This window comes from Equus caballus, chromosome 4 (assembly GCF_041296265.1).
Source record: "Equus caballus isolate H_3958 breed thoroughbred chromosome 4, TB-T2T, whole genome shotgun sequence".
Classification (NCBI taxonomy): Eukaryota; Metazoa; Chordata; class Mammalia; order Perissodactyla; family Equidae; genus Equus; species Equus caballus.
The window spans coordinates 58999914-59018380 of NC_091687.1; the positions used below are offsets into that span (position 1 = coordinate 58999914).

Here is an 18467-nt window from a genome sequence, read left to right on the forward strand (position 1 = left end):
TAAACTTTGTTTGACTTTCTCCTGCTAACCTGCCTTATGTCATTTTAATTATTTGACCAGCCATAATAACCAAAAGGGGAAAAGGGGAGTGGGTAGAGAATTCTCCCTCTTTTCCTACAGGAGCAAGGACATCACAATAGCAATGAGCAAACTTAGAGCTTAGATCTTGGCTTCTAAGGACCATCAAAAAGACCCAGGGCTCCTTGGAGAAATGGCTGATTCCAGGACTGGAGTAGGGAAAGTGTAAGATGAGTCTGTAGCATCTTTTGGTCCAGGAAGTGAAGAAGTGCCCAAAGAATCATAGGATGTGTCAAAAGGACAAAAGAACTTAAAGGGTCTCCCAATGGCCAAATTGGGGCTAATTTGAGCATCAAAATAAATAATAGTAAAGCTTATAACACATTGAGTAAAATTGGAAACCATGAATCCATACTGAGACAAATAAATAAATGAACTAAAAGTTTGGTAAAGTGAGATTTTTTATATATTTTCAAAGTATCTCCCCACCAAATCCTTATTAATAACAAAGAAGAAAAGATTAATTTTACAGTGGAGCAGCTTGGTAGACACCACCTTAATCAAGTGATCAAAGTGAACATAACAGGTAATGGGACAAATTGAAATCGTGCACAACCTGACAGGTGCAATGTGACGACCATGGCATCATTTCCGTGATAATCCTGCCAGAGACGCATATCAGGAGAAAACAGATAAATCTGCGTTGAGGAACTGCTGCAAAATAACCAGCTGTAATCGTTAATAGTGTCAAGGTCATGAAAGTCAAGGAAAGACTGAGGAAGTGTCCCAGAATGAGAGAGACTAAAAAAAATGAGCAAAGCAACAATGATTCTGAACTATAGGTCCTTTTCCTGTAAAGGACATTATTAGGACATTTGGCAAAACATGAACGGGATCTATGGATTAGATAACAGTAATGCATCAATATCAACGTCCTGATTTTGGTGATTGCATTGTGGTTACGTAGGACAACATCCTTGTTTGTAAGAAACAGTATTTAGGTGATGGAGCATCAGGTCTGTAATACAGTTTCAAATGGTTCAGGGAAAAAGTTCTTTGTACTATACTTGTAACTTGCCCATAAATTTGTTTCAAAATAAATGAAACCGATTTTTAAAAAATAAACTAAGTTGCACCAATTATTCCTAGTGCTCCTATAGATTCCCCTCTCCTCAAAACCCAAAGTATGTGGGCAAGAACAACGGCCAATCGTTCTAAACCACCAGGGACAAATCTGTAATCCAACAAAGGCAGATTTATTGACTGGTTGCAACCAAGGAGACTGCACACCAGAGGAACGATAGGGTTGTCTCACCATACAAAAGACAAGATAGTCGTTGTAGGATTTGTGGAGAAGGTGGAGGTTATGAGAAATTTAAATGAAAGTTTTCATAGGCTCAAAGCAGAGCTGTGTGTTAAGGCATCGACATCAGACATGGACTGAGAAGTGGATGCAGGGTCATGTTTCCTTGGAAACTACAAAGTTAAGAAAATATGCAATGTTCTTTTCAGGAACCCCTTATCTAAAGCTCTGCACCTGGATAGAAATCGAGGCTGCTTCTCTGCATCAAAGTGTCTTAGATCCTGCAGGCAAGAGCGGGATGTTTCATTCTTACCGATGTAATTTCAAATAGCAACGTTTACATGGACCTTAAAAACAAGGTTTCTCGGCGTCTAAGAATGCAGTACTCATCCAAAGATGGGAGTTACTATGATACTTTTCCCTTGCAGTCAGTCCTTAAAAGAAACACTGTTTCCCGTTAACGTTACAAGTGGTTTTATATGACTCTATTAATCATCCTGATGAACGACTGGGCAAATTTTTACTTTCTCAACAGTTACAAATGAAAAAGTACGACTCGGTCTCTCAAACCACAGTTACTTCTCATCTCAGGGAGGCGGAGGTTTGCTTGACCCGCTTTCCTCTCATTTCGGACCTCAAGCCTCCATTGAAGTCCGGTCCGGCACCCGACTCAAACCCTTCCAAGTCCCCTTTCAAACATTCCGCCTCGCCAGGCCACACTCGGAGCGCGGGGCGGTCCGGCTGCTCTCAAACCCTATTAGGTAAAATCCACGCCTCTCGCTGCACTGGGGCGGGACAAGAGGGAGGACATTTCCCGGACGCGAGAAGATGACGTCACAGTAGCGGGCCCGACCCTTCGGTTGCTTTGGGCTCTCCGCTCGCGAGGGTGCCGGCTGAAGACCGCTCGTCGGCGACGCCGGCGCAATGACCATTTGTCAGTTCTTCCTTCAAGGCCGGTGCCGCTTTGGAAACCGGTGCTGGAACGAACATCCCGGCTCCGGGGGTGCGGTCGGGGGACGGCAGCCACAGCCCTCAGGTGACGTTCCCTCCATCCTCCGCCGCTAGCCGAGCCGGGAAAGACCTGGCGCCGGAACTCGCCGTGGGGAACGGGCGTCCCGCGTGGGGCCCGCCGCTCGGCGCAGCGCCGCGGCGCACGGGTCACGTGACGCAGACGTGCCTGCGTCTCCCCCTTCCCGACCCCGCCTATCGGGCCAGGCGTACAGTTTCCCTCCAATGTTTTTTATTCGCGTCTTAGGAGCGTCGGATTTTGTGGGTACTAAAGGCAGAAAATGAGTGTTTAAGTCGGAAGTATGGTCAGAATCACCTTGTGCCTGGGTGGCAATGGTTCGGCGAATTGACGGCTCTTCGCCTTACTACCCTTTTGGGTACTTGTTTTTTCGCTTGACACTTTGTAATTTTTACTGAATTTTTTTCTAGGGAGAGCTAGCAACTGGGGTCAGAGTCAGAACTCTTAACTTTGGGGAAGTCTCAAACTCCTTGGAAAATCTAATAAAAGCTACAGAGTTGTACCTTAGACAAATGTACATGCTCATAAATTTGGGGTGAAAGTGGGAGGGCGGGACACTCCGTGAAGAACTCTGGGCTGCGGGAAAAGGGGATGTGGGGTACCAAGCTGACCTGTTCCCTGGGCCTAAGTCGTTGTCGAAGCTTTTAGAATATTTCACTAAACCAATTGTGGATGATGCAAAAGGACCGTCTTCGAGGAGAGGAGGGATCAGACGTGAAACCAGAGTACAACACAAAGTTTTAAAGGTCAGATGAATAGTTTTTATTTTCTTGGGGTTGGAACTTAGTCCTTAAGGGTATCACACGATGCTAACCCTCTCCCCTCCCTTCCCTTCGTTCGGACTATTCACCTGACCTTCTGATCCCTCTTCTGGAAGATAGCCTTTTTGCATTACCCACAATTGGTCTAGTGAAATATTCCAAACCAAAAATTAAGACTTGGGGTCTAATAAATGAGAGTGTATTTCCAGGAACAACATAATGTAATATTTGACATTCTGTGGAGACTCACTCTAAATGTACTAATTAGAAAATAAATGTTGATTGGATAGATTGATACATGAAAAAGTATAAATAAAACTTGTCAAATAAACACTGTATTTAGCTCCCAGAAACAAACGAATACTTCTGGAATTAATTAAGTATGACACCAAAAACCATATACGAAAGATGGAATGAATATTTTCAGTTGTGTTCTCTCTCAAAGGATTTGGAACTTTAGAAAAATAAGATACCACTAACCCCTACTTGAGGGATCTGGTCCAGCAGTTTACTTTCTTTTGTCTTTGATTTTATTAAGTAATTTTAGAGTTAGGAGATGAATTTTCGCAAAAGGGTATATCTCTCGTCACTCCATTTTTTAATACATTTAATGGCATATCTCCTAATTCAGTCAGAAACGAGATGAATTATCTTGGCCCCAATTAGGAAGTGATGAGTAAATGAGATAGTTGAAGTGATAAGGTGTTTTTTAAATATAGAGATAGGAGAGAGTCATCTTGGCTCATTTTGATAATTATGGAATATTAGAAATCTCATACCAGAGGAACTCAGTGCACTTTATTCACATGTAAATTACCTCTATAATCTCCCTATGAAAGATAGGTGGGTAGGGGTCCTTTTCCAAGAGGGTAGACTGAGTCAAATAGATTTAAGCATCTATTCAAGAACAGAGGGTAGAATCTAATCTTTTACATTCAACGAACTCTTTAATACATCGTCCATTTTTCAGACTTTACTACTATGTAGGGCCCAGTGGGGGAGCAAAGAATGATAAAGACACAGCTTTTTATCTTGAAGAAGCTTATGATTTAGGTTACATGCCGTCTATCCACTCCACTGTTAAGCAGTTGTTTACCTAATGAGCTTATATTAGCTGAACTTAGTAATATATCGTTATTTTTCTATAGATTTACAGAAGTCCTGTTAAACAGAAATGCAATTATACCATTATGTGATTTGTTGATATTATATGTAACTATATAAATTAAAAATGAAGAGTTTTGTGATTTAAAATGAGCAGAAATATAGCTCTTGTTGAATCTTTGCATAATGTCTGCACGTAATAAGACAAAATATAATAAAATTTTTGAGATTTAAAAGAGGACTTGCCAGTAAAATTGTCTTATTTTTTATTTCAGGTAGTAACAGACGCGGATGGAATACCACCAGCCAGAGATATTCCAATGTTATCCAGCCATCCAGTTTCTCCAAATCCACACCATGGGGGGGCAGCAGAGATCAAGAAAAGCCATCTTTCGGTTCTTTTGATTCTGGAGCTTCAACTAGTAGGAACAGGGGGTTTGCATTGTCTCAGAATCCATTTGCTTCACCTAGCTCTGATGAAGACAAAGATGAAAAGAAACTTCTGTAAGTGAAAGCCTTCAGAAAAATTACTACTCATTTGCTTACTTTATTCAAAAGTAACTACAATATTTTCTTTAAAAAAGAATTAATACGTTATTAAAAAATCAGATCAAGCAAAAAGAAGAACAAGCACCTGTGATGCTGTCACTCAGAGATAACCACTATTTTGCATATATCGTACTAGACTTTATTTCACTTAAAAATATGTCATCTTTCCATATCACTACACTGACTTCTTAGGGCTAATTATACTTTCTCCACTTTTCTATTGATAACACTGTATTGTGAATATCTTTCTAAGGTAGTCCTGCATAACATTTTTGTAAATTATGAGTTCTTTACAAAGTATGAGGTAATTTAAAGCAACTTGTGATCTTGGAGGTCACTTATAGCATCTCATATTTTTCTTTCTAAAACTTTTACTTTGGTTACTCCATTCAAACTGATTTCTCTTGATTTCCTTCATTATTGTGGAGCAGATACCTTATCATATCTTGAGAACATTCATGGTAGAATTTATGACTGGTGCCAAAACAGTGCCAGGCTGTCTGTAACTCTTCTCTCAGCTCCTAGGATAGAACTTAAATATGCTCACTAGTCTTTTACTTCCCATAACCAAATTAGAACCAGTGGTAAACATTTTGAGCCATACACCATATACAGTTTATTTGGAAAAAAGTAGAAGAACAAATGAAACCTTCCTTCTTATATTTGATGTTGTAAAAGTCCTAAATTTAACACAGTACTCTCTGTGGTATCTGTCATTTTATTAATTGTAGCCTTCTGGATGGGGGGAGGGGAGACATTTAATTTAGAGCTGAATCTATCCACAGCTTTGCCAACAAATTAACTGTGTGGCCATGGGTCCATCTCCCCTTTTGCAAAATGTGAGAACTGGACAAAATGATCTCTATGGTCCACCCACTTTAAAAATGTTACGGTTCTACATTACTTATGTGGTAACATCTTTCCCAGTTAAATGATCATTGATGTTTATGATAACGAACAAAGAAAGATTAAAGTTAGTATTATGTGTTTTATTTTATTGTAGCTCTTTAAAATATATATGGTATGATAGTTCTCACTTAATAAATGTATTGGTTAATGGTTCAATGTACTGGGAAACCAAAATTATGAACTTCTTTGATATTATAATAATATTTATAATTATGAAAGATCGTTCATATTTCTGTAAGTTTGTGCTTTAAAGAACACTTCAGAAAATATAATGGAAAAATTTGGAATTATATATTTACTACAATTTAAAATTTCAGTCATTGAAAATTATAAACAATAAATTTTAACAAGCAGATGAAAAAGATCCTTTGCTCTTTTTTTTTTTCAGGGAAGGAATTGTAAAAGATATGGAAGTTTGGGAATCATCAGGGCAGTGGATGTTTTCTGTTTATTCACCAGTGAAAAAGAAATCTAATATTTCAGGTAACTGAGAAATTGTGTGCTGTTAAAATAAGTTTTACAACCATTATTTTCTAAAACCAAAACCATACCAAATAAAGAAATTAACTACAAATGTAGCTACAGTTGGGAGAGTTTGGACATTGTTAAAATATATGAGGATTCTAGATGAACTTGGTAATTCAGAGATTGAGGGTGGAAGATACAGTTCTTTTAAGATACGTAGTTCTCCTGAGATAATAGTAAAATCAGGACCCACCACAATTTTAATTCTGTAAGCCCAGGAACAGGCTTTGCTTTCTTGGTTCCCTGTGGGTACAGCTGTAGAACCTCTGAGCTGCCTACAGTGACTGGAAGAGTTACATCCTGCCTCCCATTAATTGGCTACCTGATTCTGGCTTCCTGACTCTGTACTCTCTTCCTTCCCTATCTCTCCTTCTAAAGGCAGTTATTTTTCATAGACCATGTTGAAACCTATCCTGGAGATAATGTTTGAAGGTAGGGAGCCTTAGCTGGGCTACAGGGATAGCTTTTCTTTAGAATACTCCTTTCCATCCCGTTTTCTTTTGTCCATAGTTGCAAAGCCCTTTCTGGGCTGCAACCTGGACCACTACGCTTTTCTGAGCCCACTCTCCTATTGAGTAAACAGCAGGTACCTAACGGGTGAGAGCCCTTGCAATCCCTAGGGACTCTGGGATCTCTACTCTATCTCAGCTCTACCTGCTCATTCTCTGTGAGCATTTGTGTCACTGCGCTCCTTAGTTATTTATTCACTCAATCATTCAACAAATACTTACTGAATTTCTTTTGTGCCCTGCCCTATTCCAAGTGCTAGGGATATATTGTTGAGCAAGATAGACAAGATCCCTTCCTTATGAAGCTTATGTTCTTGAGGGAGGGAGACAATAAGTAATACAAATAAGATAATTCCAGATAGTGATTTTTCTATAAAGAAAATAAAGAAGTATTAAGCCTTTTTTAATCAGTTCAGAATTGAACCTAATGCCTAATGCCTTCCTAAAGCAGTGGTTCTCAAAATGTAGGATGTAGATCCCTAAGTAGGGTGGCCAGATAAAATATGGGACACCCAGTTAAATTAAATTTCAGATAAACAAAGAATAATACTTTTAGTATATGAGTATCCCATGTAATATTTGGAATATATTTATACTAAAAAGTATTTGTTGTATGTCTGAAATTCAAATTTAACTGGGCATTCTGTATTATTATTTGCTAAATCTGGCAACCCTATTCCTGAGACCCTTTTAGGGGCTATTACAAGTTCAAAAATATTTTCATTAATTGCCATTTTCACTGTGTTGATTTTTGCACTGTTGGTACAAAAGCATTGATGAGTAAAACTCCTTGTATCTTAGTGTGAATTAAGGCAGAGGCAACAAACTGTACTAGCAGACTAGTAGTCAATTAAAAAAATTTTAATGCCATTTTCACTTACGGTGTCCTTGATGAAGGGGTAAAAATTATTAATTTTATTAAATCTTGACCCTTGATTGCACACCTTTTTATTATTATTATTATTATTATTGAGGAAGATTAGCCCTGAGCTAACATCTGCCTTCAATCCTCCTCTTTTTCTGAGGAAGACTGGCCCTGAGCTAACATCTGTGCCTATCTTCCTCTACTTTATATGTGGGACACCTGCCACAGCCTGGCTTAACAAGCGGTGCATAGGTCCATGCCCGGGATCTGAGCCGGTGAACCTCAGACTACCGAAGCGGAATGTGCGAACTTAACTGCTGCACCACCAGGCCGGCCCCAATTGCACACCTTTTTGATATTCTGTGTGATGAAATGGGAAGCACACATAAAGTGTTTCTGCCACATACTCAAGTATGTATGGTTATCTTGAGAGAAAGCACTGGTGGGATCGTTTGAGTTGTGAGCTGAACTAGTCACTTTTTTCACAGACAATTTTCATTTGAAAGAATGACAACTATGGTTATTTAGACTTGGGTATTTGGTAACATTTCCTAAAAAATAAATGAATTGAGCCTGTCACTTCAAAGAATACAACCGACAGTGTTTATTGCCAATGCAAAAATTCAAACTTTCAAGTGAAAATTAGAATTATGAAAAACTGTTTTCAACCACTGCGAGCATGACAGCATCTTAATACTTAAAGTCTCCTCTGATGAGATGGATAGTGACATTAACAGCTATGATTTTTTTTGATATTGTAAGATCACGTGTGCCAACATTTGGAAGTTCTGAGTAACTCAGTTAACCAATATTTTCCAAATGGCCAATGTATGATGTTACAAAATCATGCATGGCTGAAAAATCCATTCTTAGTGCAAGATACACCAGTAAATTTAATATAATAGTCCAAAAAGTTCATTAGTAGGGTTTGAATCCACATTATAGCTGACCTTTGAGAAACTACCACCTGTCAAGTTTTGGTGTAGTATCAAAGAAGAATATCCGCAATTATCTGAAAAAGCCATTAAAGTCATCCTTTTCCAACTACACATCTGTGTGAGAGCAGGTTTTCTTCATACACTTCAACTAAGCAATATATTGCAACAGATTGAATGCAGAAACAGATATAATAACCCAGCTGTCTTCTATTAAGCCAAAAATTAGAGATTTACATACATAAAACAGTGCCACTCATCTCATTAAATTTTTATTTTTTGTTTTGGAAAACTTTTTTATTTAGGTTTCTTATTTTTAAATGTATTAATAAATATTGTCTACATTTCTCAGTTTTCATTTCAAATATGGTAAATATTGATATGTATAACCCATGTAAGCAAAAGCTCTTTGGGATCCTTCATGATTTCTAAGAATATAAATGAGTCCTGAGACCAAAAAGTTGGAGAACTGCTGACATCCTTAGGCATCATTATAATGAATTAACTTTTCTTTTGCAGCTCGAATGGTACTACTTTTGTCCCACCCTTGAGAGAACTGAGACAATAGTCACTCAGATCATTTTCTGTGCTCTCTGGTTCAGATGCAGAACAGCTGGAGGGAGGAGAAAGTAACTAGAGGGACAGTGTTCCTTTCGACAAGGTGGTTATCTATTCTTTGGATGCAATATTGGAGCTGAGTCCTGAATGAGTAGAAGATATCACTTACACGAAGATTGGGGAGACATTCCTAGCAATAGGAATAGCTAGTGCAAAGGCCCTGGTGGGAACAAGGTTGGCATGTTTGAGCACTGGTGAGGCCTGAATCGCTGGAGGAGTGTAAATGAGGGAAACAGTAATATGACAGAAGGCCAGAGAGGCAGCCAGGGGCCAGATCACATTGGGCCTAATTGCACTGGGCAGCCTCGAAGAGCTTTAAGCGGGAGGGGATATGATCTGATTAGAAAAAGCTCACTCAGACTCTTGTGTGAAAGGAAATGGTCTGTTGGGGGCAAGGAAGAGGAGGTGAAATAGAGGCAGGGAGATGAGTTAGGAGACAATTGCTAATGACTTGGTTAGAGTTACTAGCAGTGGAGACAGAAGTGGTCCAATTCGGGTTCTGTTTTGGAGCTGAAACTGGCAGGATGCTGATTAATTAGATATGGGGAAAGAGAAATGCAAGGTGATTCTTAGGTTTTTTGGCCTGAGCAGTTAATAAAGATGGTAAAGACAAGTTGTTAGAGGTAATCCAGGGTTCTGATTTGAACATTTAGTCTTTTCTTTGTTCTCACCTAGTGGTCCTTGGAGTTAATGATATATAGGTTACAAGTAATTCTCTGTAGAAAATATCCTGAACATTTTTTTTCCTTTTTTAAAAAGTTTTCATAGTTATAAAAATTATAGCTGTTGCTATGGAAAACTTGAAAATTACAGAAATATGTAAATAAAATAAAGATCACCTGATCTCACAGAGATAACAACTGTAACATTTTAGTATATTTCTTTTAAAACATGCACTCACAGAACCAGCCCTAATGGCCTAGTGGTTAAAAGTTAAGTGCTCACCACTTTGGTGGCCCAGGTTCACTTCCCTGTTGCGGAACCACACCACCTGTCTTGTCTGTTGCCATGCTGTGGCAGCAGCTCACGTACAAGAACTAGAATGCCTTACAACTAGCATGTACAACCATGTCGAGGGGCTTTGGGGAGCGAAAAGAAAAAAAGAGGAAGATTGACAACAAATGTTAGCTCAGGGCGAATCTTTCCCTGCAAAAGGGAAAAAAAAATGTACACACAAACATATTTCGTGTTTATGTGTATAATGAGGATCGTAATCTAATTTTGTATTCTACTTTGTTGTTTTCAGTTTGTCTCTATTACTAAAATACTAGAATGACCATCTTTATACGTGTTTCCTTTACACATCTGATTATTTCCTGAGGTTAAATCCTAGAAATTTTATTCAAGTCAGAAGTTATGAACATTTTTAAGGCATGTGACACTTATTGACAGTTTTCCTCCCAGAAAAGTTGTACCTTTTTAATTTCCTTAACAGCAATTTAGGAGAATATCCATTTCACCACATAATAATAATAACAGTAAATATCATCCATTTTTAATTTTTGCCAGTCTAATAAAGCATTTTATCTCTGACTTGTATTTTTAAATTGAACTTTTCAGTTTCATTTATTTACTGGCTCTTTTTTGCAAATTGCCCATTCATTATCTTTGCCTGTATTAACTTATTTTTCTCAGTGATTTGTAAGAGCTGTCTATACATTGTCATTAGCTCTTCTTTTGTCATATATATTACAATTGTGGTTTTCCCAGTTTACCATTTGTCTTTTAATTTTGCTTATTATACTTTCTGATATATAGAATATTTTTTAAGACAGAAGTTTGAATGTATATGTAGTCTACTCTTTCTTTTCTTTGTTATTCCTTCCATTCCATTCGTCTTTAGAAAATTTTCCCCCCTCAAAGATGAAATAACCAACTACATTTTATTCTAATTTTGTACTTTATTGAATATTAAATAGAGTGTAGGCTTTGAATTTTTTCCTTATGATTATGAAAATTTTCTAATGATCAACGTTAGCATGTTTTCTTGTCTAGCCCCTCTAGCTTTACTATCCTATCAAAAGTATTAGTATTTATGTTAAAGATTCCAATTAATTCCTTACTTCAGGTTTTACAGACATTTCACCAGAGGAGTTGAGGCTTGAATACCATAACTTCTTAACCAGCAATAACTTACAGAGTTATGTAAGTTTGTTTCCTGTTCCTCTACCTTGGTAACAGATTAGCTGTTAATTGCTATCTTCTTTCTAGTGGCTTGCTTGTGTGTTGGCAAAGTGGATGAGGTCTATAATATTTTTGAGCACAAGGCTACTTTTATTTTCGAAATTACTTTCTTTGGAATTGGTTGGTTATCTAAAATGGCACTAATATATTTTGACTGTAGTAACTAGGAATGGCATTATTTTTATGGCAAATTATCCAGCAATCAGTCCCAGAAATCAAACCCTTTCATCATTTGACAAACATTTTATGGAGGATCTCTTAGTTGTAGACACTGTGAAGAATGCCAGAAAAACAAAGTTAAATAAGATGCAGTCTGTTATACAGATTAACATCCTCACATATCAAATATCAAAAAATAAAAAAGCTAGACTTTGGGGGCTGGCCCAGTGGCGTAGTGGTTAAGTTCACATGTACTACTTCAGCGTCCCAGTGTTGGCAGGTTTGGATCCCAGGCACATACCTGCGCACCACTCATCAAGCCATGCTGTGGCAGCATCCCTCATGCAAAATGGAGGAAGATTGTCACAGATGTTATCTCAGCAACAATCTTCCTCAAGCAAACAGAGGAAGATTGGCAACGGATGTTAGCTCAGGGCCAATCTTCCTCACCTGAAAAAAAGCTAGGCTTGAATAAATTGGGAAAGAACATAAACTCTCTATTTTTCTGTTGTTTACAGTCATGATCATGCATTTCAACTAGTGCACGTGTTTGCCTCCCATCCAAATATAATTTAACTCTGTGCTACCAAGTACTTGTGATTCTTAACCAGATACAAGAAGTTGGAGAACAGAGAGAGGGACGCCAGCTGGAATATCTGTCAAATAGGGGGAAGTCAATGCAGATTTTACAAGTTATAGGCCATAAAATGTTTTTAAAACTTTTGTGATTTTTGGCAAATAAAGATGTGAAGTTTTATTGGAGAGATTGACTTAAACACTCAGAATTGACTCATTTTTTTCTGTCTTCTCTCTTCAGCTAAATTCTGTCCAACAGTTAATAAATCAGTGGAGGAACAGGGTAAATGAATTGAAAAGTCTAAATACATCAACTAAAATAGCTTTGGTGAGTATTGGAGAGTTTTCTGCAAGGAAGTGTCTTTTCTGTTGCTTTTTTTACAGAGAATTTCACTTTGGATTTGGAAAGCAAAGCTAGCATTCTCTGTCAAGAGTTGATACACACATTCTCAAGAACTGTATTGTCATTTAGAGTCAAGGTCCTGAAATTGCTTTCTCTCTCTTCCTCAGTCAGAAAAGCACAAATAATTTTGCTTTTCTAAAACTATTCTTAGGGTAAAAATTTTAACTTGATAGTACTAGTTTTGAAAATTGAAAAGTGTTATATAAATTCAAGGATTCCAGGTTATCAGCATTTAAAAAGAAACTGCTTTGGAAAAATGCTATGAATGCACCTTTAGACTAATGTATCCTTTCGTGACTGAAGGACACTTACTCACCGTATGTTCTTTGTCTTATACAGAAATGCCTTTAGGAGCTATATACCCACTTGTTTCCAAAGATATATGATCCTGACTATAGCATATTCATTATCTCTGTCAATAAAGTTATGTCTTTTTTCTTGGAGAGCCCACCCACAACTGGCTTAGCATGTATCACTAGTTCATTCTTTATTCTTTTAATTCATTGTATGGTTATAATGTAATTTGTTTATCCACTTACCTGTTAATGAATATTACACTGAGGGAGAGAAACTAGACAAAAAAAGGTATATGCTTCTGTTTATGTGAAACTCTAGAAAAGACAAACTTCATCTGTAGTGATAGAAAGCTGATGAGTGGTTGCCTGGGGCCAGGGTTTGGAGAGGGTTGACTGGAAAAGGACATAGGGAACTTTTAGGCATGATGGAAGTGTTCTAAGTCCTGATTGTCGTGGTAGTTATAAGTTTGTGAAAACTCACTGAAATATATATATATAATGGATACATCTTATTGTATGTAAATTATACCTCAATAAAGTTGATTTTTTAAATATATTATTGGGGCTTCCAAATGAGAGAAATTATATCTGCTTGAGTTGATTAGGAACAGCTTCTTGGAGGTAAGTGAAAAGTTCCTTGAAAGGGAGATTAAGATTTTAGTAAGCAGAGGTGAAGACATTTCTACAGCAGGAAATAGCAAAAGCATAAAGTATTTTCGGAGAATAGGAAATGTTTAAGAGATTATGGTGATAATCTTTTAATAACGTAATTGTGAATCAGCTTCAGTTCAAGCATTAGAGTAAGTAGACTGTGTAGCCTCTAAAGGTCCCTCACCTAATATCTAGATTTCTCTCTTTTTTTTTTTCCCTCCCCAAAGCCCCAGTACATAGTTGTATATATGCTAGTTATAAGTGATTCTAATTCTTCTGTGTGAGCTGCCACTGCAACATGGCAACAGACAAGACAGGTGGTGTGGTTCCACGACCAGGAAGTGAACCTGGACCGCCAAAGCAGTGAGCACCAAACTTTAAGCCCTAGGCCATCAGGGCTGGCTCTAGATTTCTTGATAAATGCAGATCAACCTGTATACACTGAAATGTATTATTAAAAATATTTTTCTGATTTTAATGTGTTCACGGAAGAAATTTAGAAAATATTTAAAAAGCATAAATAAAATTAAAATCACCCAATCACTCTTGATTTATTGAGATTGGTCCATTTTTTCTATACATATACATATTGTGGGCATTTTTCTATGTCAAACCTTTAACTTCACTTTTTTTTTTTAGAAGATTGGCACCTGAGCTGACAGCTGTTGTCAATCTTCTTTTTTTAATTTTTTCCCTTCTTCTTCTCTGCAAAGCCCCCCAGTACATAGTTGTATGTTCTAGTTGTAGGTCCTTCTAGTTGTGGCATGTGGGACGCTGCCTCAGCATGGCTTGATGAGCGGTGCCATGTCCACGCCCAGGATCCAAACCAGTGAAACCCTGGGCCACTGAAGCGGAGCGCATGAACTTAACCCTTGGCCATGGGGCCAGCCCTTAACTTCACATTTTTAAGTGCGCATTTTAAAAATTGAATTTATCTATAAAGTGTATAGAAAAGGTGCTTGAGAATTATTCTTCAAGTACTTTATTATTTGCCTACTTTTTTTTATAGCTCTCCGAGGTAAAGGATGGAGTAAATCAAGCAGCACCTACATTTGGATTTGGCAGTAGGCAAGCAGTAACATTTGGGTCACCAGGTAAGTGATTAAAGTAGTACAGGACTTCACTGATTTAGAAAAATAGGATTTTATAGGTTTCAAATCATAAAGCCCAAAGGTATGGTAAGTGCCATTTTAAATTCGACCACCTTCCGTAATGAAGCTTCGGAGAATTTGGCTCATCAAGCATTTGTGAAATGGTGGCCAGAAGGGGCATGTTCTTTGAAAGATGATATGGCTCAGGCTTTTCAAGTATATTTTAGGAATGATTTTTCAAGAGTTTCATAGGAATACGTAGCCATGGGAGCAGCACCTCTAAGGACTTTCTTGTCACTGTGTTTAACAGCATAGTATTGTCCTCAGATGACAGCTTCGGTGTGACCAGGGGGGCTGAAAGTAAAAGTCCGCTCCCTAATCCCTGACTTTTCTCCAGCTGCCTCCTTGAGAGCAGAAAAATCACCGTGCAGGTGAGATCCGTACAGCAGCAAGGCAGGGCAGCCGGGTTTAGTGGTGTATTCTAGCTTCTCAGTTTCACTTTTCTCTTCTTCCTTCCAATAAGCTTCTCAACATCAAAACATGGCAGAAATAAGAAAAAAAGGGGCGGGGGGCGGAATATGGCTCCATTTTCTGACTATAATAGATTATTTTTTTCTCTTTCTGGTTTTTGTAGGTTTTCCAGTGAATAACAGCAGCAGTGGTAGTGCTCAGAATTTTAGTTTTAAACCAAGCTCTGGATTTGCCACTGCCACTTCTGGAAGCGCTTCTGTGTCCCAGAATACTCCAGCATTTGGAGCTGCACCCTCTGCCAGTTCTGCCATCACTACTTCTACTCCAGCTTTTGGATTTAGAAAACCTGAAATCACATCTGCTGCTTCATTTTCATTTAAAAGCCCTGCAGCTTCCGGTTTTGGATTGCCCGGATTTTCAGGATTTCCAGCTTCCATGGCAGCAGGCCCCGTGGGAGTTCCCGTGGCCCCAGCCTTTGGAAGCAGCAGTTCTGTGGCTGGTTTTGGTGGCGCAGGCTCCCGTTCTCACACTGCTTTTTCCAAGTCATCCGGTGATGCCTTTGGAATTAGCAGCATGTCTGCCTCTCTCCCTGTCTCAAGTGGCAGCACCACCACAGATAATGTGTTATTCACACCCAAGGATCAACTGACAGCAGAAGAACTGGAGCAATTTCAATCCAAGAAATTTACTCTGGGGAGAATTCCATTAAAGCCACCACCTGTGGAACTTCTAAATATTTAAAAGGGCAATTTCAAAAACAGAAAAGAACAGCTTTTAAAATTGTTTTGAGTTGTTCATATAAAAGAGCAGACACATATAGATGTATATCTATGTATATATACACATATATATTTATAATGAATATAAGCTTTCAGTAACAATTTCAGGGGTTTTGAAATTTAACGTTTTTTTCTCAAGCCTAACTATTTAAGTAAAACAACTAAAAATACTCAGCAAGAGATTTTTTTTGCTATAATTATGAATGGAACTGAAAAAACTGAGTGTGCACTGAGTGAAGTACTTTCCTCACTCTACATCATTTTACTGTCTTACCCTTTAAATTTTTACCTTTAAACATTTTTTGGTGGGGGGGAATAATTTCTAGAACCATTAAGGGAAAAAAATGCTTAAATATTTAGTCTACTTAATAATTATCAGCGGCATGACATTCATGTTAGAGAATATAATCTCAAAGGAAGAAATAACAGTTTTTAAAGGGTAAACGCTCTCATTTTTAGGACCTAGGAGGCATTTTCCCCTCATAATTTTGTTTCCCCCTCAATTTTCACTATCTCATGGACCACCATTTGAGTTTTCTTCAAAAATTTTAAGCTACTTTTTGTCTTGGCCTAGTTTTTATATAATGCTATTTATTCCTCACATTATCTCATCAAGTGGATGGATTGTAAGAGGAACAGAAATTGTGATCTCATGTGAATAAATAGTGTTTGAAGAGGGGTCAGGATTTACCAGCTCTGTTTCTATAGCTTCTATTAGAATTCTCAGACATATTTAGATTTCCCTGTTCTCAGAGTGAGAAAGTAATATCTTGTACGTCTTGTAGATGGTTGATCCAAGAAACCAAAACCTGTCATGAGTTGAGGCATATGTGTCAAGAGTTCTGTGCTCCTTTCTCAAGCCTCAAAAATTACACAGCCTGCACTATGAGAACAGTTGCCTAACAGATCTGATATTGAGCTGACTTTTTAAAGTGAAAATATAACCTTACCTAATAAAAGATACACACTTCCAATGATTTTAGTACATATGCAAAGATTCAGTCCTCAGAAGTTCTGGATTCTCTATTACACTTTTTGAACAACTGTACGACTCCAACTACCCCAGCATTTTGGATAGAATCTATACCCAAGGGATATATGTTTGCAACCATCCTAAGTTCCTGCTTTGGTCTCAAGCTCTAAAGACTTTCTGATGTTTGTTCCAACTTACAGTTGACTCCTAGAATTTTGCTACTCCAACGGAATGAGCCCTGTGCTACCTATAGGTTGGTTATATGACAGCCTCCCTTGGGTCCTAAGTGAACTTCCCAGTGTCCTGGAAGCTCTGAGGATGCAGGTTAATGGCCCAGACCTTCTAAACTTGCCTGATTATAAAAAGCATTTTGCTAATGTGGTGTTTTGTATTGATTGATTTTCATATGTTGAACCATTCTTGCATTCCAGGTAGAAATCCTACTTGATTATGGTGTATAATCCTTTTAGCATGCTGTTAAATTCAGTTTACTAGTATTTTCTTGAGAATTTTTGCACTCTTATTCATCGGGAATATTTGTCTGTAGTTTTCTTGTGTCTTTATCTGATTTTGGTATCAGAATAATGTTGGGTTCATAGAATGAGTTTGGAAATATTCCCTCCTCTTCAGTTCTTTGGAAGAATGTGAGGAGGATTGGTGTTAATTCTTTAAATGTTTGGTAGAATCCGTCAGTGAAGTCATCTAGTCCTGGCTGGGAGGTGTTTGATTACTGCTTCCATCTCCTTACTAGTTATAAGTCTGTTCAGACTTTTTATTTCTTTATGATTCAGTCTTGATAGGTTGTATGTTTCTTGGAATGTATCCATTTCTTCTAGGTTATCCAATTTGTTAGTATATAATTGTTCATAGTAATCTCTTAAGATCCTTTTTATTTCTGTGACATCAGTTGTAATATCTGCTTTTTCAATTTTAATTTTAACTATTTGAGTCTTCTATCTCTTTTTCTTAGTTAGTTCTAACTAAGTGTTTGTCAGTTTTGTTGATCTTTTCAAAAGACCATGTCTTGGTCTGCTCAAGCTGCCATAATAAAATACCATAGACTGGGTGGCCTAAAAACAAACATTTATTTCCCACAGTTCCAGAGACTGGAATCTGAGATCAGGGTGCCAGCATGGTCAGATCTGGTGAGAACCCTCTTCCTTGCTTGCAGACAGCTTCCTTCTTACTGTGTGTTCACATGGTCTTGTCTCGGTGCATAGGCTAGATTCTAAGTGCGTGAGAGAGATTTCTCTTTCTCTTCCTCTTGTAAAGGCATCAATCGTGTCATAAGGTTCTCACCCTGAGGACCTATTCTCAACCTGATTACCTCCCAAAGGCCCCATCTCCAAAGAACCATCGCATTGGTGGTTAGGATTTCAACATTTGAATGGTCGGAGGGGGACAAACATTCAGCCCATAACAAACCAACTCTTGGTTTTGTTGATTTTTTCCCATTATTTTTCTGTTTATTTCATTTACCACTACTCTAATCTTTATTTTTTCTTACCTTCTGCTAAATTTGGGTTTAGTTTGTTCTTCTTCAATTTCCTCAAAGTGTAGTTAGGTTATTGATTTGAGATCTTTTTTTTTTTTTTTAAAGATTTTACTTTTCCTTTTTCTCCCCAAAGCCTCCCAGTACATAGTTGTATATTTTGGTTGTGGGTCCTTCTAGTTGTGGCGTGTGGGATGCCACCTCAGCATGGCTTGATGAGCGGTGCTAGGTCTGCACCCAGGATCCGAACCAGTGTAGCCCTGGGCTGC

The 18467-nt window shown here is 37.9% G+C and overlaps 1 protein-coding gene across 3 annotated transcripts; it reads left to right on the forward strand.

Annotated features, from left to right (window-relative positions):
• Positions 1-470: 470 nt before the first annotated feature.
• NUP42 (nucleoporin 42) lies at positions 471-17083 on the forward strand. Of its 3 annotated transcripts, none has more exons than XM_001498130.5 (7): positions 471-2357; positions 4489-4717; positions 6060-6154; positions 11192-11268; positions 12284-12370; positions 14402-14486; positions 15118-17083. In XM_001498130.5, exons 1-7 carry the CDS (start codon positions 2246-2248, stop codon positions 15693-15695), a joined length of 1263 nt encoding a protein of 420 aa, XP_001498180.1. In that variant the 5' UTR covers positions 471-2245; the 3' UTR covers positions 15696-17083. The 3 variants fall into 3 exon arrangements, with proteins under 3 accessions (XP_001498180.1, XP_070120794.1, XP_070120796.1); XM_070264693.1 differs by having other exon boundaries at positions 2144-3094; XM_070264695.1 differs by lacking the exon at positions 471-2357 and adding an exon at positions 2405-2706.
• Positions 17084-18467: the final 1384 nt, after the last annotated feature.

What these genes read in the sequence shown, in the direction of transcription:
- NUP42 (XM_001498130.5), top strand. Translation starts at nt 2,246, where the DNA reads ATGACCATTTGTCAGTTCTTCCTTCAAGGCCGGTGCCGCTTTGGAAAC. An exon ending in AAAGATGAAAAGAAACTTCT is followed by an intron (nt 4,718 to 6,059) that starts GTAAGTGAAAGC and finishes TTTTTTTTTCAG; the next exon opens with GGAAGGAATTGTAAAAGATA. An exon ending in AAAGAAATCTAATATTTCAG is followed by an intron (nt 6,155 to 11,191) that starts GTAACTGAGAAA and finishes TCCTTACTTCAG; the next exon opens with GTTTTACAGACATTTCACCA.